This window comes from Mirounga angustirostris, unplaced genomic scaffold (assembly GCF_029215605.1).
Source record: "Mirounga angustirostris isolate CCGP_5_RB_7025 unplaced genomic scaffold, mMirAng1.0.hap1 SCAF_380, whole genome shotgun sequence".
In the NCBI taxonomy this organism is placed as follows: Eukaryota; Metazoa; Chordata; class Mammalia; order Carnivora; family Phocidae; genus Mirounga; species Mirounga angustirostris.
In genome coordinates this window covers 1-25,964 of record NW_026992088.1, presented here as the reverse complement: position 1 = coordinate 25,964, position 25,964 = coordinate 1, and the positions used below count along the sequence as shown (strand labels likewise).

The window sequence follows — 25,964 nt, the reverse complement described above, 5'->3', positions numbered from 1 at the left end:
TTCCAGGCATGAATGTAGACAAAATTGTTGCACTGAATTTAGTTCCTGAGCCAGATAAACACTTCTCTGGTTAGTTAAATGTTTGACAGACTTTTAAGGTCATAGCCCTGGCAGTTGATGCTCTTGCATGTGTCTTGAACCAGGGAATTTCGTCTACAAGGTTCATGGATCCAGAAGGTGTCAAACGGCCAAGGAGTCCACATTAATAAGATCAGGAGAAGAACAATAATAGCCCTAAAGCGTGCCTCTATTCTGAAGCTGACCCCCATGGCTTTGAAGAATTGAAACTCTTTGACATTCGTCATGATTATAGTGGGCAAAGCTGCAAAACGTAAGCCAATGTTTTCCTAATAGTATGTTGGGTGTATTTTGGAGATGTGACCAGAGTAGAGTAATTATTGCATCGTTACCTCCGCGCTGCAGTCATCTTCTCCTCTTCGTTCCCTTGATCAATAACACCGAGCCATTTGTCATAGAGATCAGACAAAAATATACATCCTGGGATATTTCTTAGGAAATACTTGTGGAGATAAAAATAAATATGTATATATATTACAGAAAATATGTATTGGAAATATTACAGAGAAAATATGTAGTTAAAAAATTCAGTTCAGCCCCCACTTCCTTCACAGATACCCAAACTGGGACCCACACGGAGCTTGGCTCTGACTCTCCATTGACTTGCACACGCAGCATCAAGTGCTTGGATATTCTCCCCCTAAATCTTAGAGGCATTAAAGCAGAGCTTAGGCTGTGGTAGAAATGAAGATAAAGCTCCCTTCTATCATCTAGAACTTATTTTCTTTGTGTGCTTTTTTTGCAAAGTACCACAAACTGACAGGGTCTGGCTATAGACCATCCTAAATCCTATTAGCTTCTTGGACAGAAATACGCTTACCCATGTTGCTTGTTTTAGACACAGTGCTAGCTCTTAACTCTAGCAAGAAAAGGCCTGAAACAATCGAAACAGAAACAGGTGGGCTCTTGCACACATATTAGGAAAGAACTAGGTCTTCTCACTCGGGGTATGTGTGCTCCCTGGAAGAAAGCTACTCGCACAATTGCTTCATTCTTCCTTTTCTTAACTGTCTAAAAGTCGAGAGTCTAATAGTAGACTCACTGAGGTCCTGAGGATAGATTCATTTCTAGATTAGGTCCATTCCCAGTTTTTTGACATGATATTATCAAGGCCAAAGTTGCAGAGTCTGTTTCTCCACCAAGATCCATCAACTTCAGGAAGAGAAAACTTTAGAAATGTCTAAGCACTATGCCCACATGTGCATACCCTCTTCCTAGTCGGTGCTTATAACACCGAATCAGGAAGGAACCTCCTAACTCTTTTTTTTTTTAATGATTTTTTTTTTAAAGATTTTATTTATTTATTTATTTAAAAGAGAGAGAGAGAGAAACAGCATGAGAGGGGATAGGGTCAGAGGGAGAATCAGGCTCCCTGCTGAGCCGGGAGCCCGATGTGGGACTCGATCCCAGGACTCCGGGATCATGACCTGAGCCGAAGGCAGTCGCTTAACCAACTGAGCCACCCAGGCACCCGGAACCTCCTAACTCTTGCTAGAAAATCGATTCCATGTGCTCACCTTACAGAGGGCAACACTCATCTTGCTACGTAATGTATCAGCATTCTTCTCCTGTCTCCTGATGCCTATATGTATATTACTACTGGATATCACTATGACCGCAGTGTAGGAGTGGTTACCTAAGTCATTTCTGGACTTTGCTATTGATCACATCTTCGAACATTAACGGGGGACAAGGGAAGACCAAATGTGACTGAGATTCTAAGACTGTAGTCATTACTACGTTAACATAGGGTTGTTCAGAGCTGTTCATAAGTGCCAAGGTGGATGGATTAAATTCTTTCCCTGTTCTATTTCTTTTGGAAACTTTGCCTTCACTAGGAGGGTGGTGAGAATGTTTGCATGGGTAAACAGTGTGTATGTGTCAGTGCGTATTTTGAAATTTATTATCATGACTAGTAGTCATTTCAGTATTAGTATTTTGCATGGCGACTTCAGGAGTGAAGGCAGGGTAGGCGGTGTGTGGTGAAAACAGAAAGAATTTCTAACATATGGGGCTTTTAACTCCTAAAGTAGCTTCCTTAAATTTTGATTTTGTCAAGCGTTTTTCAGCTTGTCAGGTTCTTAATCTATTATGCCCATTATGGTTCTTGAGCAGTCATGATGAAAGACACCAATCATAGCTTCAGTTACTCGTGTGTGGATAATGCTAGAACCTTCCCTACCTTTAAGACGGATGCGACCACATGAACAGATTCGCTGTACAGGTCCACTTTGACCCCAGAATTTAGTTTCTCCTTTAGGACCCTGGTTGATTTTATATTGGGTGATTTGCTGAAGATGCATTCTGTGAGGGACCCTTTTTGATTAATAAGGGAAAGCATATCCTGTAGGAAGAAAAGAAAATTATATCGCATCTCATACCCCAAACGCAGAGCTCAAGCTTGCCTCCGTTTTGAAAGAGGAGGGGAATGCAATGGTACACTGTTTTTGAGCTGAAAGGACTAAAGTCAATTTAGATTGTTTTTTTTTTCAGTGTCTCTCTATATACTTTCTACCCATATATCCATTTTACAGTCATACACTGAAACATTTTAAACACTTCTTTTAAGCAGATTTTCCTTTCCATTGAGTTTCCACTCTTAAATCAAAATTCTCTGCTTCAAGGCCTTTGCACAATCACCGTCCGTTTCCTACTTTACCATTCTTTTCTCATTATTGCCTTACATAGATGCTCTCCGCCAAGTATGGAAGTCTATTTAGGAAATACACATTTCCCATTTGTTTATTTCTCTTTAAGTGAGTGTATACTCCATTCCTACTTGTTCTATTTCTTTCCCTCTTTTAAAGTCAGGCTCAGAAACTCTCTTCCCCTTCTCTGATTACCCTCCCTTCTCATGAGTCTTTCATTGTCTTTTGCTGTATCTTCATGTCCTCTCCCTGCTGTGTAGAATCTTAATAAGGGCTGGACTCAGGGAATAAAATGGATCTGAAGTCTATTATGCTACTTATCTATTGTGTGAGCTGGGGCACATACATCCTGTACTGAGGCTTTTCCGATTCGTTTAAGAAGTGTGGAGGATGATAATCCTAGCTACCCTCTAAATTTGCTGTGATGCAAGGACCTGGGGTAGTAGCTAGCAGGTAACATGCTAGCTAAGATGATACATTTCTTCATAGCTAGCAGAACGTTCCCTACATCCCGTACAGTGCTTGCAGAGACACCGAATACTCAGTCAATGTCCACACTGACAATTCACTACAGCAGTTTGAGATAACACAGGCCAAACTCTGTGGCTTTCATTTGACATATTCTGTTAGGATTAACAGATTCCTATTTGCCAGAGGATGAGTCTATGCTCGTGTCAGATGTTTACAGTTGTTAGACTGAGTAGACTCTGCTGAAGGAGACTTGAGACTCATGTGAGTTCAGGAAGGCAATGAGGGGAGAGTGTGAAGATGAGGTGGACTCTCAGAGACTCACATACACAGAGTCCATTTTGACTGATCTGAACAAGCCTCCGCATGTCTTTGTGGAAACAAGACCCAAGTGGAATGGAGAATGTCTTTTCCTGTTGTATTTGCCTCATGACTCTGCAGGACCGAAATCAGATTCTATTCTTTGAAATAACAGTAACAGAGCTTCTCAGCCAAAGCCAGGGGCTGTCTAATGACTTCTCCATTTGGGAATAGATTTGGATGAGGACACGTGGCCTCTCAGAGTGTCCCCTCCTCAGAAGGGCTATAGAAGACCAAAAGGAGATGACCTACCAGGATTGGGAAGGGCAAGTTGTCTTTATTACACACATCCATGAGGGAAACTCCAAAGAGCTGTCCTGGCTTTGAAGAAGGTGGGGTTGTGCACTGGCTGTCCTGGCTAGTGCTGGAGCCCAGACAACAGGCCCAGTCTCTGAAAAAACCGCTTTTAACTGTCTTCTGCCTGTAATCTAAGGAAGAAGTGAGATTAGTAGTAGTAGTTGTTGTTTTATTCGCTTAACCTTCTTTTCTTTTTTTTTCTAAAGATTTTATTTATTTTTTGATAGAGAGCCAGTGAGAGATGGAACACAAGCAGGGGGAGCGGGAGAGGGAAAAGTAGGCTTCCCACCCAGCATGGAGCCTAATGCAGGGCTCAATCCCAGGACACGGGGATCATGACCTGAGCCCAAGGGAGACGCTTAACAACTGAGCCACCCAGCCATCCCGCTTAACCTTATTTTCACCATTCCCATTCTACGGTACATTCACTGCAATGGCTAGAAGAGGGAAACTGAGGCATTTTTTGTGTAGAATTTTCCATGTTTTGAAATTGGCCAATAGCATTCTTATGGTGTTAACAGTTGTTCCCCAGATCCTGCAAACTGATGGTTAAACCTAGAGACTTGATCAGACTTAGTGTCAATGCTTTCAATCCCATCTACTGCCCGTTGTGCTTTATCACGAGGCACTTCACTTGTTGTTTGTTTCCTATTGGTAAGTATGATTAGTGGATTCATCCAGTGTCAGATCTGATTTTAAAAGCTCAAAAGATCTGGTATTCAAATCAAGCTGAGTTTGTTAATCATCTGCTTTCACAGTGAGTCTCCTTCCAGTCTTAAGTTTCCTCTTTGGCTTTCTGAGTGCTCAACTTTTTTTTTTTTTTTTTAATTTTATTTATTTATTTGGCAGAGAGAGACAACGAGAGAGGGAACACAAGCAGGGGGGGATTGGGAGAGGGAGAAGCAGACTCCCACTGAGCAGGGAGCCTGATGCAGGGCTAGATCCCAGGACCCTGGGATCATGACCTGAGCTGAAGGCAGACGCTTAACGACTGAGCCACCCAGGTGCCCCTGAGTGCTCATCTTTCTATGATCAAAAGGATCTGCCTCTCATGACATGATCCGCCTGACCCCACTTCTCAGGTGGCCTCTGGTGTCTCTGCTCTGGGCCATCCCCAAGGATGACTCCCTGCATTCAGGGTTCTTGGGAAATAGTCATTACATGCTGGCTATGTGGTAAGATTCCAGGTGACTGTGTTTTCTTGTGATACCCCACCAAGCTACCCAGAGATGACTTTTTTTTTTGTAAATTATGTTTGATATTTACGGAAAAGAGTCTAATCCACAATGAATTGCACCCAATTCCTCACACATACTCAAACATACATGTATATACACCATACCAGTACAAGGCTTGAAAGAAAACATACAAAAAGAAAAACAATGAGAGATTATGAATGCCTGATTTATCCCCAATTTCCAGAGATGATTTTGAATTACCCAACATTCCCTATCAAAGGAATGCAGAAGAAGAGCTTTACAAAGAAAAGGTGATCTGCAGTGAAAAGCTGAGTTGAAAGTTTCTACTGCTCAGCTATGAATGTTTTCCTTATAAGATACCTTAACATTTGCTTATAAAATCTGCTTAAATAACTGAATTCTTTAAAAGTCCACAGAGGAGCCAAGCTGTAGAAGGATAAACAAATGAGCAACATTTCACCAAACACCCATAAACACCTGTCCACTGGGCTTTTCTGGGATGTAGTGAGTGCATCACCGTATCCACTCACGTGGGTGGCAACACTCATGGCACTTGACCAGAGAGACCAGGATCTAAGAACCAGAAGCATCCTGGTTCTGCCACCTAGTTAGATTACTCAAAAATTCTTAAGCTTTGGTTTGCTTAACTTTAACATAAATGCTGCTGCCTACAACTCGTTGAACTAAATGTAATGTACTACTCAGCACAAGGCATGGCTCGTGGCAGCCTTGATAAAAGTAATTTCCTTGCTCAGAAGGCCTCAGGCAGTCTAGACGTCAGTCTCTTCCCCCTCCAAAGCAGACATCACTCCCATTCTCTATTTGATTTTGCAACCTCTAGAAGGTAGGCAATCATGAAGGATGGCTACCACTTTACTTAACTAAGGCTCTTTCTTCCTGCTCTGAAATTGATACCGCTACCATTTTAAAAGGAGAGAAGAAAGAAAGCAAACACATTCTTAAATCCAGGAGGAGATTCCTGTACATCAAAATGTATGCATTTGCTGAAGATACGTGTTAATATGTAAGTTGAGTTGTTGTATGCAACCTGGGTTCCCTACTCTTCCCCTAGTTTTATTATTTCTAAAACTACCCAAATATATTCCATTCTTCAGCTTTAATAAGAAGAATGCTCTTAAGAAGAATGTTGTATCCCTTGGTACAAAGCTATATATCTAGCTACTCTATGAGTATACAGAAAATAAGTACACATTGAGTCCTATACTTTCTCCAAGGTATTTTCAGGCTTAGCTGGATGTTTCATAATGTACATTATTTGCTGTTAGAGGTCATGTTGCCTCTATTACTAATAAAAATATATGCTATAGCCATGAAAAATATAGGAATGATTAAACAAGCTAACTTTATGGAAACCTATTCTTTCTTAAACAGTCCTGGCAAGATTTGGGTTAATGTTTCCTAATGCTTGAATTAGGGTATGAATATTAAAAAATAAAATTTTTGAAACTTTGTGCTTATAGAATCACAATCATAACAATAAAATACTTTCTATTTTGGCCCAATACTTCTCAGATGAATAACACATTTTCATCAGAGAAAAAAATATCAATGGGAGAATACTGGAATGGTAGGGAAAAAAATAGCAAGAAGGAAGATGAAAAAGCCCTGACCATAAACATTCAGTCTAGCTCCAGCCTTGACCTGTGTCTGAAGCAGACATGGAAAGTGGGGGCAGAATTGAGACTTGAATTCTAACTGTAAGCCCAAGGCCACTTCAGCCTAAGCCCAGAATAAATCCAATTCAGTTCCATAACTCTTTACTCCACTGGAGTTCTTCCATTCCAGGTGCGTCTAAGCCATGCAGTCATTTGATTCCATCCTGTGATGGCCTGAGATACTAGATAAAACCCTGGAATAGGGAAGACCTGTTTCCAGGCCACAAACAGCTTGTGCTCTAAGAAGACACACAGATGTGTACTCACATAATTATATGTAGAAAGTGTTCTGGGGATACAGAGAAAGGAGCTAACAGTCTACCTAGGAGAATTAAAACAAGCACACAACCTTCCTCGAAGTGAGTTGGGTCCTAAGACCTTTGGGTTTCTCTAAGCTCGATTCTGTGCAGTTTTGGGGTTCTTGCCTCTACTGTTCCTCCCCACCCCCCACAGAGAGAGTGAGCTCTGTGTCCTCAATTTGTGGGCAAGAGTGGAGACATGAGCCAAGAGGAGACACCTGAAGAAAGGGAAGGGGCTCACCTCTCCCTTGCTCATTCTGCGCCGGGTGCCTGGGCTTCAGGATGAACCGGCCTTGCATCTCTGCGAACCCCTGCTCCAGAAGGAGGGACTCCTGGAGGGTGGAAGGAGAGATGGAGTCCTCTGGTGTCTGCGGCAGCAGTGTGGTAGATGGAAGATGGCTCATTTTAATTCCATAGGGATGTTTATGTCCTATATGGAAAAAATATAGATTCAGGCTGATGGTGATGGCTCTGATCAAATCCCCCTTCCCATGAGTGTATGCATCACACTGGTATATGCTGCTATTCTCCTGGGGCTTCTGGCACTCACTCTGTGCCTCCTGAGTGAGCATCATATTCGCTCTTGTTGGAGACACCCTGCAGAAAGCAGGTGCCCAAGGAAAAGATTTTAAAAAGAGAAAAAAAATGTAAAGCATGTTACTTTACTTGGAATACAAAGATTCATCAGTGCATTGCACAATGCTGACTTTCGCTGTGTTTCCATCTGAGAATATTTAAGGCCTTCTAGTTTCTGCCTTGACACTAACGAGATCTGCACATCTTAGGCAAATTACTTGACCCCTCTGAGCCTTACATTCATCCTTTGAAATGCTTGCCCTCACACAAACTTATAAGGATCAGAGTAAATATATTAATATGCATTGGTGGGTAATATTTTTTAAATAATTGAACATATATATTAAGAATTGCTATTCTCTCTCACATAATGTCAGTTGAGCAGATTTTTTTTTCATTTCCTTTTGTCAATTTCTAGAGGCAGAGCTACTCAAGGGCAGTGGGATGGGTTGCCTTTATGCTTTATACTTCCCTCCCACTGCTGCCCTTCCTCCAAGGGGAGTCCTGCCAGGTGATGATCAGAGGGAAGGCTGAACAGTGTTGGGAACCCAGAAGCAAAGTGCAAAACGATGTTTACAGAGTGGAAAACTGCACCCAGAGTCAGTGAGAGTTGCCTGCCAAGTGATTTGTTTTGTTCTTGTATGCTTTAAATTGTTTCCTCTCTATAGAATTCTCAAAGACCCTGTGCTATAGGATATGGATCTCATTTTTTAAGAACAGAATGGAAGTTCTCTTTCTGTCATTTCTGATTTATTATTGAATGTAACTTGGGGAGCTTTTGCTGTTCCTTCTCATCTGTCATAGATGCAGTGTCATTGATGTGTTCACAAGAATCACAGTGACTTCCCTCTTTTAAGGAAAAAGAAGCTTCTACGACAGCAATACAACCAAATCACAAAGATAACCAGGAGATAATCCGCAATTGAGAATTGAGAGCATTGGTAAAAAATGCATTTTGAATGCTGCCAATGGATCATCATGAATGACAGGCTCTCCGGATTCCTTAGAGCTGCCTTGGTGTGTGAAGCTGCTCAAAGTCTAAAAAGTTATCATCTATATTGTTTTACCTAAATTAATGCACTTTATTAAAATAAATATATTTAAGTATTTGACTTTTTTCCTTTTTGTGGTTGGCCGACTTTTACAGAGATGTCAATATTAATATGAAACATGAAATGGTGGGGGGGATTTTTTTCCTCAGCTATGCCCTTGGTGACTCTCTGTATTCTAAGACTGGGAATATACATTTCGTAGAAAGAAATTGGTTATTTAGATTTCTAGATCACTTGAAAATATTCTTTAGATAACTTGAAAAAGAGTAATAGCCTCACGGGATTATTTTCTTTTTAAGATTTTATTTATTTATTTGTCAGAGAGAGAGAGAGAGCACAAGCAGGGGGAGCGGCAGGCCAAGGGAGAAGCAGCTCCCCACTGAGCAAGGAGCCCAGGACCCTGGGATCATGACCTGAGCCAAAGGCAGACACTTAACTGAGCCACCCAGGCATCCCGCCTCACAGGATTATTAAAAAGATTTTGAAAAACGCATGTAAGAAGGAATGCTCTAAGATTTCTAGCAGAAATCATTGTCACCATTACCATACATTACTATACTTCAAGGTCTGCTACAGATCCTCTCTTTTTTCTCTTGTTTTTTAATCCTTCTATTTTTGGTAAGCACTGAACAATTTTGCTAATCCAAAGATTTTTTTTTAGAGGACTTGTGCTAATAACTATTTTAGGAGAGGTGTAATCTGTTTATCAATAACCTTAAGAACAGTGATGGAAAAAGCCTGAGAAACAACAAAGTGCAGGTAGTTTAGTCAGTGAAGACTTGAGGAGTTTAAATGTGATTATCTCATTCTCTTTATGATGCTGAGAAAACTTCTGGGCACAGAGCAGGTGTTAAATACATACCTATACCTGGATTCAGAGACATGATTGGATTTTAGCGGATTCTCACAAAATAGAGGCTATTTAGTTGTTAGGAACTGGAATTCAAGACTGGAATATGAAAAATAAATGTATGGGGAAAAAAAATTCCAATTCTATGCTTTCATACCTAAGTGAGTAAATAAGTAAGTAAACAATAAACAAAAAAATTTTTAAGACAGCTCCGTTTGTCAGGTAAAATGAAGTAGAAACGAAAAATTTACATTTCTCTCCCTAACTAGACCTTAAGCTGATGAATGAAGAGATGTCCTCAGTGCCTGGGAACAAGTAAGCACCTGGTAATTCTTTAATAAACGTGAGAGTGAATATTGCATGTGATTTTCACTTTTAAGGGTATTTAAGCTGAAGACAGAACAACCATTACTTTGAGATGTAGAGTTACAATTTTGAACCTAATCAATCCCATCTTAGATTTTCCCTGACACTTACCAGTGAGTGGGTGTGGGGACGCTTCCTTGCCAGCACTCACCCACAGCTGGTAGTCTTTCTCAGAGCCCTTGGAAACAAAAAGAACTATGCATCATAACAAATCTTTCACAGTACTTGAAGAACACATTTCCTTTGCATTTCTCTGTTTCCAGAAAGAAAGAATTGGGGCCAGTATAAATGCCATTTGGTCCATGGAGGTAGCTACAGTACTTGTTAACTTGTTCCCTCATAGCCTCCAGTGGACCGTCCCAGGTTCTTGTCATTTTTGATAAAGGCCAGGAAACCACAGTACAATCAGCCCCTCACGGTGTGGGTGGCCCATGGCCTAAGAAATCACAGTTGTGCCCCTTCGCTAAGGAGGAAACTTCTAATCTCAGAGTCCTGCCTTCCGCTGTCTCTAGATTCCTTGGATAATGCTGGCTTTTGCCGCCAAATGTCCCTGCCCTGACATGCATATTGTCCAGAGAGCCATATACCCTGCTATGACTATTCCTGAGCAAAGTAACTTGAAAGGCATCAATAGTTCCGCAGCCCTGGGCAAAAGGAGACAAACGCCCAAGAGGCCTTGAGGAGTTAGTGGACTGAAGTCAGCCACTGGCTTTGGTGCAGGCAAGCCCCACTTCAGGGAGAGAAAGAACAAGGACTCTAACCTAGACAACATATCAGATGCAGAAAACAATTACTCCCAGCAGAATTACCGCCCAGTAAACCTGGAAGTCCTACTTGAAACAAACACATCTAAATTATAAAGATCGCTGAACTATTTTAGAGAGTCTTCCAGGAGACTAAAGCAAAAAATGTTTGACATGGAGTTGTTGGTGATAGGTACTATGCTTGACCTGGACTCCTGATTAAAAATCATGGTCTTGCCCTTATGAAGAAAGGTCATAGGTATGGACACAGACACACACACAGACACACGCAGACACACAGACACACACACATAGCTAAATCTGCTCAAAATTGTATTGCAAATAACTCGTGAGAGCTAGTAAGGTAGGGTAGGGTTTGGAAATGCTATGCTGGAATCCCTTAAATCAGGCATACATAAAGCCAAATAACCCCAATTCTTCATTAAAACAGAAATTCTTTGTGTGGTGAGATTGATCACTTTATGCAAAGGAAAATCACAAACATGAAATAAAATGAGCTTCATCATTAATCAATCTCCTCAACTTCATCCCTAAAACCACTCACTCTCTGTCTAAGACTTAATTCCTATTTAGGGTATATATATCATACAGGTTAGAAATCAATGTAGATATGTGCTTTACTCAGTACATATAAATTCAATTTTATTTCAGATATATTATTAAATTTTGTTTGTACAGAAATCATTGATTTCTTATGCTAAATTCCAGTTGCCCTGAATTTTTAAGGGGCTTTATTATACCATTGGGTCAGACAGAATTTAAGTAAGAATCTTGTAATTATGTCATGTCATAATAGCAAGACATTTTTGCATTTATAGAGGATTTTATATAAGAAGCTGTGCTTTACAAGTGCTCCCTTCAGTTCTGTCCATCTGACTATCACTCTCCCTCTCTTTTCCCTTAGAAAACCTCATCCTCAAATATGTCCATGTCTTTCATCAAAAAAAAAAAAAAAATCCAGCAACTCACACCAGCGCCATCAAAACATAAAGGAACAGGCCGTTAAAACCAAAACAAGATGAAAGTGATATGTACGCAACTGCCCCCAGATCATGGTCTTATTCAGAACTTGTCCTCTTTACCAGTTCATAAGGGGTGTGAGCCGCCTCATCCCAAGGAACTGCATCAAGAGGAGGTAGCTTCTAGCCATGTGGTCTTTATGTCAAAATGTACAACAAAACATATAATTTAGGATTCATCTAACTGGGATTGAGTCCTTGGGTGATGACCAGGGTAAACAGGGATGGGGAGGAATCAGGAATGAAGACACAGAAAGAAGAGTCCAATAGAGGAGGAAATATTTAGAAACTTAGAAATATTTTATTGTCTGTGTATAAAATATATACAATAAACTGCATGTTGTTATTAGCACTCTAAAATTATAGCCCAATTTTATGCTATGATTTTGAATTCGCAGAAAATTTAAAATGGGAAGACAAGAAGAGCACCCATGTATAGGCTAATAATATAGCTTTGCTGCCTTCAATTTCTAAATCTGGGGGACAAAATATGACTATGATATGTATAATAATCAGCTGTCTTATAACGGGAGGTACACAACACACACACACACACACACAAATCTCAAAAGTCAAAGATGGTTTTTAAATTAAAAATAGTTTGCAAGGGTACTTACAGTTATTCCTAGCATTGGTAGTGACATGTTGATAATGTCATTCACTGTGTCTGAATTTGTTACTGTTACAGTTACAGACTGTAAAAAAGAAATGAGAAAAATTGCTATAAATTTTTAAAAATTTAAAGCAGGTGACCAAATAATTATTGTCAAATTATTATCCATACTCTAAAGGCAAAGCTTGTTTTCAGTTAATGACAAAGTAAAGCATATGTAGAGCACACACCCTTGATTATATTTTCATTTCTTTACATAACATGAAGCTAGTAGGAAACATTTCAGTGAAACATATATTTCCCTTCAAGGATTTGTGGCTTACAAAATATAGCAGCTTAAGCAAGAAAGAGAAAAACAGAATTCCACGAGGGGACATGAACTGACCCTCAGCTCCATAAGGCTATTCCCAAAATAGAGAGGGGAGATAGTTTAAAAAGGAGGAGCTAGATACTTTTCTCTCTTCGCAATTACATACTCAGTTTCAGCAAAATCAGAATAAGAACCGTCTGTGACAGACATTTAAAAAAAAAAAAACTATTTAGTCAATACTTTCTTTGTGTCATCATGGTTACTAAGATTTCCATTGTTGAAATCTGTTGAGACAAATAAAACCAATGAGTCTAGGAAATGAGACTGAAAATGTTAGAAGTTTATATTCCATTCGCAACTCTGACAGTGAGTAGTTACTTATAATATCTCTCTATCACACCTTATATTGAGAAACTGCTCCATACAACAAGGAAAACAGTTATTGAAAATTATCTGAAAGGGATGGATAGGAATCTGAGATGATATCGATAAAAGTACCCGAATTCCAAAAGACATTTTAAAAGAGGACAATATGTAACCAACCACGCATACACTTTTTATAACATTATTAGGCAATGAGGCCTGTGTTCTTTGAGAAACAGTGCATGAAGAAGACAAGCAACAGAAGTGGACACTCACAGTCCTTAAAAATATTAAAAACAAAGTTAAAAGAAACTTGTTCTTTCATTGTATTTTTCTTCTTATGAATTGAAATGCAATTGCTTGATATGACAGATGGCCCAAAAGTTGCTTGATAATCGAACTTGTATAAACAAAAGTGTTCATTGATTTCAAACTACTTGAGCTTTAAGGATTATAAAAAAAAGTGTTCAGAACCTAGCAGTAGGACTCAGAGCACCCAAACTCAAGGATATCCTATGTTAAATTGTCTAGGAGGGGCTTCCTATGTTAAATTGTCTAGAGGATTCAAGACTGGGTCTTAGCTTGAAATTTAGTTAGAAGTAATGGCTCTGCTATTTTTTTTAAGATGTCTGAAAGCCTTTCAGTACAACTTAAAAAGTTTCCCACAAATTTTTTTTTTTTTTAAGATTTTTGTTTATTTATTTGTCAGAGAGAGAGCACAAGCAGGGGGAGCCACAGGCAGAGAAGACAGAGGGAGAAGCAGGCTCCCCTTTGAGCAGGGAGCCTGATGCAAGACTCCATCCCAGGACCCTGGGATCATAACCTGAGTCGAAGGCAGATGCATAACTGACTGAGCCACCCAGGCATCCCTCCCATGAAATCTTTTTAAAGAAAAAAAAATCTCTTTTGAAATACTAATAATCACTTTTTAATTTATCTGGTCTGCAAGATAATGGTTTTCATGGTATAAGGAACATACTATGTTCAAAATAGTAATTCCAGAGATGTATGTATATTTTCCTGCATGTTGTAGGTTCTCCAAAACAGATAAATTCCAGTAGATAGAGCTCTCTGTAAACAAATGACTTCAGAAAAATAAGCTGCTTTTTGAAATAATTTAAAAGAAAAAGAAATGTTACTTTTTTTTATATGAGTCAAAGTGTTACTTAATATATGAAGAACAAGGAATATGTGATCAATTCTCAAGAGCTGAAGCCAACCCTGAGATGATCTAGATGTTCAGACTGTTAGCCAAAAACAGCTATTACAATAATGCTCAATGATACAAATGAAAATATGCTCACAATAAACGAAAGAGGCATCTTAGCATAGAAACTAAAAATATTTAAAAACAGAAATTTTTTATCTGAAAAATATCTTAAAGAAAAAATTTACTGACTAGGCTACATTGCATAATGGAGATGACAAAAAGAAGTCAGTGATTTGAAAATAGATAATAGAAATTATCCTGTCTGAAGAAGAAAAGGGGAAAAAAAGATTGAAAAAATTAAGAGTCTGAGGGATCTATGAACAATATGAAAGGGTCTAATATACATATAACTGGACTCTCAGGAGGAGAGGAGAGAGAAAATGGGGAAGAAAATATTTGAGGTAATCATGATCAAAATTTCCCAAATTTGGTGAAATTAAATTTATAAATTCAAGAAGTTCAGAATATGCCAAATAGGACAGATTCAAAGAAAACCATGCTTTGATACTTCATAGCCACACTGCTAAAAACCAAAAATAAAGAGAAACTCTTGAAAGCAGCTAGAGAAAAATGACAAATCACCTACAGGGGATTAACGTTTGATTGATCACAGACTACTCATCAGAAAGCACAAAGACAAAAAGACAGTGGAACATCTTTAAAGAGCTGAAAGGAAAAAGTTTGCGAACAAAATTCTACATCCCTCAAAATATCCTTCAAGAGTGAGTGTGAAATAAAGCCATATTCAGATAAGAGAAATTAAGAAAATCTGTTTGCACCAGGTCTGCACAAGAAATGCTAAGGATCATCTCTCTAGGATGAAATGAAAACAGTGTTAGAGGGAAACTTGGATGTTCAGGAACAAGTGAAGAACATTAGAAATGCTTATTTTGTGTAAATTATACATAAATAAAGTTGATTTTTAAAGATTTCAAGGTAATTTTCCATGGAAAATTCTGAGTGTAACCCACTGCCACAGCTGAAATCAAAGCAGGCAGAGACAAGAGTGTGCTCTGCTGCTAGAGAACCCTCTGGCCTTATCTCCTTCATGCAATGCATCTACCTGGTGCTTAGAAACCAATCAAAATATTTGCATGGCTTTTGCTTTGGCCAGGAATAACTACCCCTTTTTCCACCTTCAAATACTATTTTGTGTGACCTAGAGCTACTGTAAAGTATAACAGGAAAAAAAAAATGTCACTTAAAGATACCCAAAGTATCTTGTTCATCATTGCAAATGTCTTGGCTACTGCACTACAATTTCAGAAATCAAATTTTATACCAAGAATGGGCAACTGGTTTGATTTTTTTCCCCCCAACAGCCAAAAGAAAATGAGATAGAAATATGCTGATCCCTTAAAAGTGTCATCCCTCTGAGCTCAATTCAACCCTGATATTCCTTGGATCAAAAGACCTTTCAAAACCCCTCTGCAGTTGATATAACTACTAAGTGAAATACCTGACCCTTGAGTAGATCCTGTACTGGAAAGGAGACATTATTGAGGTCAACTGACAAAATGGGAACATGGAAGGCAGAGTAAAGTATTACACCGATGTTAAATTTACTAAAGGTGATAACTGTGTGATGGTGATATAAGAGGATATCTTTATTCTTGGGAAATACCTAGGTTTAAGGATAAAGGGCCATGGCATTTGTATGACCCTCAAAAATAAGTATAACATACACATAATAGGGACAGAGAAAGAAAATAAATGATAAAGCAAGTGGAGTAAAATGTTACTAATAGCTGAATCTAGGTAAAGGGTGCATGGGGTGTTTTTTGTTTTATTTTTATACCTACAACTTTTCTGTGAGTTTACAGTTATACCAAATAAAGCGTCAATGGGGGGAGGGTGGAGAACTGTGGAAACAATCCAAACCATTCTGTACATAAGTAGTAACCATTGGGAAAAAATGTTTACTTCTAGTAGGAAATACCTGCATGTGAAAATCACCTTATTACAAGCCAGTGTTGTTGCTATTAGAAAGAACCAGGGAAATATTATGGATATTTAACATGCAATATTCTTTTCATGCTTAAGTACTGTGGCATGGATTCCTCTCACTTCATATTACCTAGGATTCACTCTTTATGTATACAAAGACACGTGTAGACAGGAAAATACATTTTCCCACATGGTACTTTTCTAAATACTCTCTCTCTTCTTATCTCTTGCTCTCTCCTTCCTACCTCCCCATCTCTCCCTCCCTCCCTCTCTCTATCTCCATCTCCATCTCTTTCATTCTATCTGAATCAGGAACATGGAATTTAATTTTTGGTCTTAAAAACACTTACACAGGCACAGTTCTTGATGTCCTCAGTGAAGATTCTGAGAGGAATGCTTTTGGGCTGGTCCTTCTCTTTGGCCAGATTGATGTACCTAATCAAATTCAATAATAACCCCAAATAGAGTAGGATGAATTAGCTATTAGCTTACTTTCAAATTGATCTATGTGGCTAAAATTTTCAACATACTCTGTTATTTTTAAATGCATGTAAATAAACTCAGCAACATCAAATTATGGGTTGGAAGAAAACATGCAAAACTATTTCAGGAAAGTAAGACATGACTCAGAAAACAACAGGTTGCTCTTGTCATGTAAGATGTGAGTAGAGGATCCAGTCATCAAAGCTTTCCTGCCTAGACTGGAGGGCCCAGCACCTTCAAGGGTAGGAATGAGAAGGTGCTTTGAGCATCACTCAGGAGAGTAAATTGCACTTAAGAAAATTTAATATGTATCTTTTGAGAATAATGTTAGCTCCAATCATTAGGTCTGAGAGAAGGGGAAGATGAGAGTGATAACCAGAATTTCATCAAAAATAAGCAATATGTGCATGTAAATAAGAGCAGATTATTTGCAGTAGCAGCCAGGGTACATCTAAATAAGAAATTATTTGAGGATAGTCTAACAATTTCTACTAAGTAGGGGAAGCATAGTGTGTGGGGGCACTGCTTTGAAGAGATTTATTCTTTTCTCATGGGTTAAAGATGTATAATATGTATAGTGACAAGATACCTTTGAAGGAAAGAATGCCATTTTTCCTTTTGTTCCGAAGAACTGCAATTTAAAAAAAATGGGAAGAAAAAATTAAGATACATACAATACTTATACTAGCAAAATAAGATCACCATTCCAGAAAAAAAATAGCAGCAGCCAGTTGTTAAGGATGTGGATGCATGTGTTAATATCATACTGTCCTCATAGTTGCGCTTTGGAGGGACCCCACTCTTTTATGAGCGTATTAAAGCAATGGGAAGTAGATCCTAAAGTGGGAGAAAAGTTGGTTTTGAATCTGAACACTTAATTGTAACTATGTGATGCAAGCTATGTGATCATGGGCACTTTGCTTCACTGCGCTGATCTTCAGTTTCCAGAACTGGAAAAGGGTTAATTATACCCCGAGTGTTCCTGCAGCTGCAAGTGCTATTCAGATATAAAGAACATTATTATTCAAATTAAATCATACTTAAGGAATTTGGCATTTGGATGGAACTATCTTGGCCCAGAAACAAGAATAGCTTTTTAGGAAGAAACACCTGTAATATTTTTATTTCTTTATACACATAGCAGATTGGAATGTGTTAAATTAGTTTCTAGAAAACATTCTTCGTTACTGTGATCCTCTGAGCAAGATCGATCCAGCTAGTGCTAAACTACTAAAGGTTAGTCTTTTCTCAACTAAAGTTTTCACAGCATTTAGTACCCAAAGTTGCGAATGTTTTAAGCCTCATGCATACATGGCCTTACCACTTACTAGCGTTTTTTTACCGTGGTAAACTACACAAAATAAAATTGACCATTAGTGACCTTTAGTACATTCACAGTTTTGTGCAACTACCGTGACTGTTTAGTTCTGGAACATTTTTTCACCCAAAAGCAAACCTGTGTCCACGAAGCAGTCACTCTTCCTTCCTTCCTGTTTCTAGCTCCTGTACCATATTTTGTGTATTTGTTGATAAACACGTGGGTTGTTTCTACTTTTGTTTGTTTGTTTGCTTTTTGGCTATTGTCGACAATGCTGCTATGAACGTTTGTGTATCAATTTTTGTGTGGACCTACGTTTCTCTTGGGTATCTATCTGGGGGTGGCATTGCTGGGTCGTATAGTAATTCTGTTTGACTTACTGAGGAACCATCAAACTGTCCACAGTGGCTGCCACATTTTATACTCCTCCCAGCAACACTGCTCCCCAACCCCTCCATCGCTGTTTCAGGATTTGTCCCATCTGGAAAATGGAACGCCCACTTAGCGTCCCAGCCTGCCTATGCGCATGGACACAGCTTCTAGTTAGCCATGCTGATCTGCAGAACAGTAATAACCACAAATAGCAAAAGCACTAGGTGCCAGGAATTGTTATAAATGCCTTCTATATGTTTACACAGCTTTTTAACTAATATAACATGTATAAGCCTGGCTTCCACATTTTCCTGCTTGTTAGGGAAAAAAAGTCTCTTGGAAACTCCCCTGTCAAAGACTTTATACATTCCCAATTGAAACTGTTTCCTTCCATTTGCAACATGGAGAAGACAGGAAGCAAGAGGAACTGAGAATCTTTACAGAAATGCGTCGTGGAAAAGAAGACATGCGGAGAGCATATAAATACATATTTCTTCCCAATAAGCTTTGAAAATTTCTCCTTAAGTCAACGCTGCATTATAGGGCTTAATAAATTAACAACTTGTAAACATTTTCGTTGTCTTCCCTTTGTGATGACGTGGGACATTTTGGTGGAGTGGGGTGAGGAGAAGAAAGAAGGGTGTTAAGTGCATGTGATGAACACTCATTGTGCAAAACAAGAATGAGACTTGGGGTGTGGTTGTTTCAAACAGCAGATGTAAGTGTTGCACCACCCCTGTAAACTCAGGAGTGTCTGCTCAGGATGTCCGGGGTAGAGAGTCACATTCCCCATCCTCGTGTCAGCCTAAGAATGTGTCTTGCACAACTAACCTCTACTCAATGCAATCATACTTTTGTTTTAGATGGTCACCTCTCTAGAGACACCAACTAAGATAATCAGTACACAGCAATTCAGGCAACCTCATATTCAATGACATGATTAATTTATTTGTATAATTCCATACTATTTTTAAAGGAATGACCTTGGGAGTATAAGAGCAATTTTTCAAATTTAATTGGACTCTTTAATAGTACTTGCTCAAGAAAAATATGCCAGTGATTTAGAAACACACATACCCCCTGGGAATTAGGGGGCAGGATATTGGAGAGGGGTTCTAGAACCTCACTCTCTTGATTCTCCTTCCATATGCCTAAAACACCCAATTCCTCAAGTGGCTCCTAGAGCCCATGGGAAAAACCACTGATCAAAACCAAAAGAAATTACTCCAATAGTTCCCACTCTATGTTATCTACTTGCTCCCATTTGTACATACCTTTTGGGGGGAAGTACAAGGCAAATGAGTGTCATTATGGGAAGTCAAAAAGGGAGTCACTGGCTTGACATATAATCAGATTAAAATGTTTTTCTTTTTATCCCATGTAAATACAAGACCAAACGGTCGGTCTTACCCGAAGGTGGCCACAAAGGTCACCGTGGGCCAGCCCAGGATAAAGGACCTCCCAGCACAGATGTTGGCATCCTCCACTCTGTCCATACAGTTGGCAGTCCACATGGTGTTCAGTGGTATTTTCTTTTTTATCTTAAGTTTTTTCTTATACCTAGAAAGATACCCAAACAAGACCTCTGTTAGTTTGTTTCATAAATCTTATGGGAACAGCTGTGCTCATCAGAGACCAGTTCTCACTGCTCCAGGGCACAGCATGCCTCCCTTGTCTCTATTACCCTCTGTGCCCAGCACAGCAAATGGTGACATGACCTTTACAAAGTGTGTGTTGAGCGAAGTCTGGCCCTAGGAAGGCCCTGAAAACACTTCCTCAAATGGCAGCAAGTGGCCATTTTTCTGAATGTTGAGTGTTGAGTAAAGACTATATATTCCAGAGCTTTTTAAGAAAACCATTAATTCATTTATTATTGTTAGAATTTGTTTCTTATTATATATAGTTTTATGGTTATTATTATAGTTAATTATTCATTTATGACTTGCTTACTTCAAAAAGTATTTGAGGGGCTGAACAAAGCTACCTGATACACGATTTATAAAAATAGTCATACAATTTTTTGCTTAAGAGACACAAACCAGGGGGCGTGCCTGAGTGGCTCAGGCGGTTAAGCATCCAACTCTTGGTTTCGGCTCAGGTGGTGATCTCAGGGTCTTGAGATCGAGTCCCCATGTAAGGCTCCCCTCTCAGTGGGGAGTCTGCTTCCCCTCTCCCTTTGCCCCTCCCCCCGCTCACGCTCATTCTCTCTAAAATAAATAAATACATAAATAAATCTTCAAAAAAAAGAGAGAGAGAGAGACAAACCAAGAACAAAAAATAAACTTGGATCAGAAAGATTTTTTTGGGGGGGGGGGATCAGAAAGATTTAAAAGTTATTTTCAACCTTAATTTTAAAAAAAAATACTTTCTAGCCTTTAAAGCATAGGTTATTTTCAATTTCCCTTCTTAAAATTTTATCCATATCATTTTCCCTTAGATTATGGCTAAAACTGAAAAACTGTTAGCCTACAGATTGAGCCCAATTTAAAAATCATCAATCCATCCATCAATCAATCCCAGATCAGCGGTCAGGAGGTCTTATATGTGAGTGATGGATACTTCCCATTTCTCTGAGGAGTCAGAAGGTGATCAACTTTGTCAGTGGTGAAATTGCTTTTTGACAATTTCTGCCTAATCTTCTTTGATCTCTAACATGAAAACCACCATATTGATTGATTTGGTTAATTCACAACTTTAACTCTCAGGTGGGCTTGGGATTTAAATAGTTATAAGCCCTCTGAGGGATGCTTAGGGAACTTGGACACACCACTCTGGAACTCCTTACTATTCAGAAACACATGTGGAAACACTAAACTAAAATGAGATCAAAGACACCTCATGTGCAAAAATCCCTGTGACTCCAGTGATTCATGGAACAATTAAAGCTAAGACTCTCCAATGGGTTTTATGAAATAAAAATAATTTTGCTGGACGCACACTTGAAGGATAATCTAGATTCAAAGTTTATGACACAATGAATAAAGTCATCGGATAAAATCATTATCAGATATCAGATGTCTGATTATCAGATAAAATCATTTTTCTAGATAGTAACTCCAAAGGCATTGTCAGGGTAAAAATATATGGCTAATGGGAAAGATAGACATATATCTGTTGGTTTTTAAGATTTTTTTTTTTTTCTAATGTAGGTATCTGTGTGTATACAGACACCCAAGGTACTGTGTGGGAACTTCCAAATACATTGACCTGGAAAAAGGCATTTCAGTAATTCTCTCCTTAGTTCAAGAAAGCACCAAGATTATCTACTCCAAACCAAGGAGTTATCCCAAAGCCCAGAGCATGGTTTCGACTGTCCTATCACATTTGGAGCACTTATCATATGCCAAGCACTGTTCTAAATATTTTATAAATACAAATATAAAAAATGTAATCCTCAAACAACTACACTAGGTGGTCTTTATTAGCTCCATTTTACAAATAAGGAAACTCACAGAAAGGTCAACTAAATTGCCAAAGGCAAGAGAGTTTGAACCCAGACAGCCTAACTCATGAGCCCATGTTTGTAACCACTTGGCCTCTGTGGCTGCTGACCTATCGTTCCATGAACTACCCTTCTCATGTTTCCTACCCTCACTCAGCCTCACTTCGATCCCCAGAGCCATCAGGCTTTCTCATTGGATTATCTGGGGAGTGAGAGGATAAATCTCAAGACATTATATTAACAAAGCTGGTTACTAGCTTGGAAATATTTAAAGTTTATTACAACAAAGCTTCATACTTCAGTGGATTCTTCTAGGGTCTTACTGCATTTCTTCACTCTCAATCACTGACCCAACTGGATTATCTCAGTAGAAATTAGAAAGTATTAATCTAATGTAAACTGACTTGAGGAGAAGAAAGAGGAGGAGAAAGAACTGTGGTTTTTATTTCTAAAAATAGTCCTTTATTATATTTGTATTAACATGATGGATATCACTCTTGCTTTCTGCTACCTCAACCTTTATACCAGAAGGGAAGCCCCAGTGCACTGTGGAAATTTACAGGATTCTAGGGGGATTTCCCCTGTTCTAAGATAGGGGTATCCTTTTACAGATGTTGGGAGTGGGGGTCCTGTTATATTCTGTAAGTAATTCTTTGTAATTTCACGGATAATGAGTTAATAGTCATCTTCATCTTTTGACCTAATTTAAATTCATTTTTTGTTTCATTTTATATTCTTTAATAACTACATATGAGGGATGTGATGTCTAAAGAACTAAGTTCAGTCCCTTCCTTTTTGTAAATTCTTCATGGGCCTCTACTAGTATTAATATCTTAATATTTATCAAGCAGATACTGTTCTTAAAAATAAAGTAATAATTTTCTTTGAAAAATAACTTATTTAGTATTCTAATGAATATCAAAAGTAATAAGGAAGGTTCCATCTGACCTCAATTCTTGAGAAATTTCTGAAGGCGTATGAAAAGAATCCCCAAACAATTTTCACTATTATTAACATCTTGTACGACTAGAGAAATATAATTTCTTTGTGAAGAAACAAACATTTAAATTCCTTTTATTATTACACACAAACTAAAATTCACTAATTTTGACAGAATACAGAGGTAGCAATTAGTCAACTACTTACCCAATTTGTGTTAATTTCTATAGCGTCAACCTAAAGATGAGAGTTTCCAGCTGAAGCCTGCAGGTGAGCTGAGGTAAAACAGAACCTGGGTCACCCCAACCCCTTCTTATGGCTAATTGGAAAACGTAGGCCCTAAATTCAGATGATTAATTTGAACAGATTGATTCAGGACATAACACAATCCTCCAAGAACAAGGATGACAGGGATGAAACAAGGTTGTTAATGCAGGAGCTATTTCTTTTTAGTTGTTTCCTTCTAGAAAAAAAAAATGTAAACTTGTCCAATATTCACAGTGATCATAAATATACCCAAATGTTTACTATGGGAATGTTCTCATGGTCGTTTTCTAAAAACTGGCAAAAACTTGTACGCGGCCACAGCATGAAGTGCTGCTCGTGACTGCTAGGGACAGAATTGTGTCCCCTCCCCCACTGCTCCCCACAGTCTTACCGTGAAGCCCTCTCTGCCAATATGACCATGTTTGAAGAGAGAGCTTTTAAGCGGTAACTAAGTGTAAATGGGGCCATCAGGGTAAGGGCTTAATCCAGTAGGATTGGTGCCCTTGTAAGAAGAGGGAGAGAGAGCTCTGTGTGTGTGTGTGTACATGCAGGCGCTGAGGAAACCCCACAGGGCATAGGCGAGAGGGCAGCCATCTGCACGCAGAAAGACAGCTCTCGCGGGAACCTGACCCTGATGGTGTCCCGAACTTGGACTTCCAAAAATCTGTGTTCTCTCTCTGTCAAGGGCCTTGGTTTTAGAAGCCAAATTCAAGTGCCTGAGATCACTTACATTTTCTAATATTCCAAATGGATGTAAAAAGTATATAAGATAATCTTTCAGGAGCTGAGTCTCTTAAAGAGAACATTATTAAATACATTGATGTAGATTTTGTCACATCATAAAAACCCTTGCGTAGACACAAAGACCTATCTCAAAAGCAATATGTGAAGAGGAAAAATGTTGCACTTCTTTTGTAATAGTGAACCAATCAAAATAAAAAATTCAGCTCTTAAAAGGATGCAGTTCTCTCATGGGGAAAGAACACTGCCTTTATATAAAATCTTTTCAGCAGAACACCGTAGGTTCTGTAAAACCCGCTGAGAGGTAAGCAGTATCCAGGACAATAAATGGCTCTAGTAAGAAAAGAAAGGTCTTCTCCTCTCCCTAAGTGCTATAATAATTACAAAGATGAAAACAAAGTGAAGGACAACCTGTTCCCCTTATAAATCGAATGGGAGTGGTCTGCAAGGTCCCAAGGAGCAGGAAAGGAGTTTGCTGTTTGTTAGCGTGTCTCGGGCTGAGCATGCAAGAGTAGGTGTGGCATGGTGTGGCAGGAAGAGTGTGGCCTTGGGATGAAGGCAGGCCTGGCTTGGAGTCTCTCCCACCATTTCCCTGTGGATGACAGGTCCATTCCTGAGACTTCCTCCATCCCCACTTTCATTTCTGCAGTCGGTGGATGGTAACAATACTGGCCTTGGAGGGCTGTGGGGAAATTACACGAGGAATCTGTAATGCTCCTCGTGTGGTCCCCAGCATGCATCCCACACATTTTAGTCTCCTGTACTCACCTTGGTTAAATAAAGGGAATGGTAACTAGTCTGCTTTTTTAAAAATAATGATGTGGCCCTCTATCAGGAGGAGCAGAGTGCGTCATACGGACCTCATGCCAGGACCTGGACAGTCTTTTTCTCTCTGTCCTCCTCATGACATCACCACCTCCAAGGCTACATCTGTAGGCAATATCACTCATCTCAAATATATTTTACTATTTCTGTCTTTGCCTCTGATTTTTTTTTTTTTTTTTTTTTGGACAGCTACACTACCTTCATTTCTCAGTTCACTAAGCATTCTGACCTATTTCTTACCAGATACCAAGCAGATTGGAGTTGTTTACTCAACATAAAGGAAAGGTTGATTTCAATAATGAGAGAGAATCTAGGTGTTCATGGAATGTTGTATGAAATTCAGAAAAATAGAAATAATAGAAACAGCAGCACCACACGTAGAGTAAAAGCCTGTACTTTGAAAGAAACGGACCTAATTTCAAATGTAGACTCTACTCATCACTAATATGGTGACCTGGGCAAAACCTTCAGACCTCTGATTTTCAGAGGTCTTCTCTAAAATAAAAATAATCCCATCTCACAGGGTAGTTGTAAGGTTGGAGAAGATTGCATACATGAAGTTCTTAGCATAACACCTGTCATGTAGTAAGCCCCTGATAAATTATCATTAATGTCACTCAGATTGAGTACAGCATTTTGCCAAATTAGTACTTGCATGGCTTACTAATGGCATGGCATAACTGGGAGCTGGTGAGGGCAGCAAAATAAAGGGGGCGTAGTTTTTTTCTGGTGACTAAAAAGCTTCTTGATATTTGGTTGGTTGGAATAGTCTTTGTCTTTCATGATGTTTTGTGAATAATGAAAACAGAGACAGAGCAAGTAAACAGCTGACCTCCCATCCACCTGCTTTTGGACATTTATTGAGCAATCATCAGGTTCCAGGCTGGCTATCAGTTACCTTTGTGTTCAGGGTTGAGAGGAAAGTGCACGCAGTTAGTTCTGTCTCCAGCATATATTCCCAATCTGTCTGCTGCCTCCTTCCTTTTTACTGCACTCCTATCCTGGAGCCCTTGAGAGCAGGCATCAGGACTACTGCCTCCCCTCACCAGTCTCCCTGCTCCCACTCTTGCTCAACCATCCATCCATTACCTACCAACAGTCAGAAAAATTTGCGAGAGCTATAAATCAGATTCAGTCAGTCCTAGTTAAAAATGCTTTGGCAAAATATTTCCACTTTTCACCATGGCCTGTGAAGACCGTGTGTGACTGGACCCCGAGCGCAGTTTCACATCTGATCGCATGCCCCATGCTTTCGGCTCCCATCAAATCAGCCTTCCTGAGCCCCTCCCCCCAGGGGTCAGGTTGCACCCACGTAGCCTGCCGGTCCCTCAGCCTAGAAGGTTCAGGCACCTTGTCTAGGACTGTGGCTGCTTCTCATCCCATAGATCGAGTTTCAGTGCTGCCACCTAGGAGAGGCCCTCCTGGACTACCCCTCTCTCATACGTTCCCATCATCTCCACACGGCCCCCTGCCTACTTTCTA

General features: G+C 39.3%; 1 protein-coding gene across 2 annotated transcripts; it reads right to left on the bottom strand.

Moving 5' to 3' along the window:
- Positions 1-352: 352 nt before the first annotated feature.
- Positions 353-25,944, bottom strand: LOC135363494 (rho GTPase-activating protein 20-like). 2 transcript variants are annotated; one of them, XM_064583995.1, is made up of 9 exons: positions 19,679-25,942; positions 17,168-17,209; positions 16,446-16,530; positions 12,270-12,347; positions 9,981-10,047; positions 7,267-7,455; positions 3,807-3,982; positions 2,261-2,422; positions 353-520 (listed from the first exon to the last, which is right to left on the bottom strand). In XM_064583995.1, exons 1-9 carry the CDS (start codon positions 19,780-19,782, stop codon positions 407-409), a joined length of 1,017 nt encoding a protein of 338 aa, XP_064440065.1. In that variant the 5' UTR covers positions 19,783-25,942; the 3' UTR covers positions 353-406. The 2 variants fall into 2 exon arrangements, with proteins under 2 accessions (XP_064440065.1, XP_064440066.1); XM_064583996.1 differs by lacking the exon at positions 12,270-12,347 and having other exon boundaries at positions 19,679-25,944.
- Between the last annotated feature and the right edge of the window lie 20 nt (positions 25,945-25,964).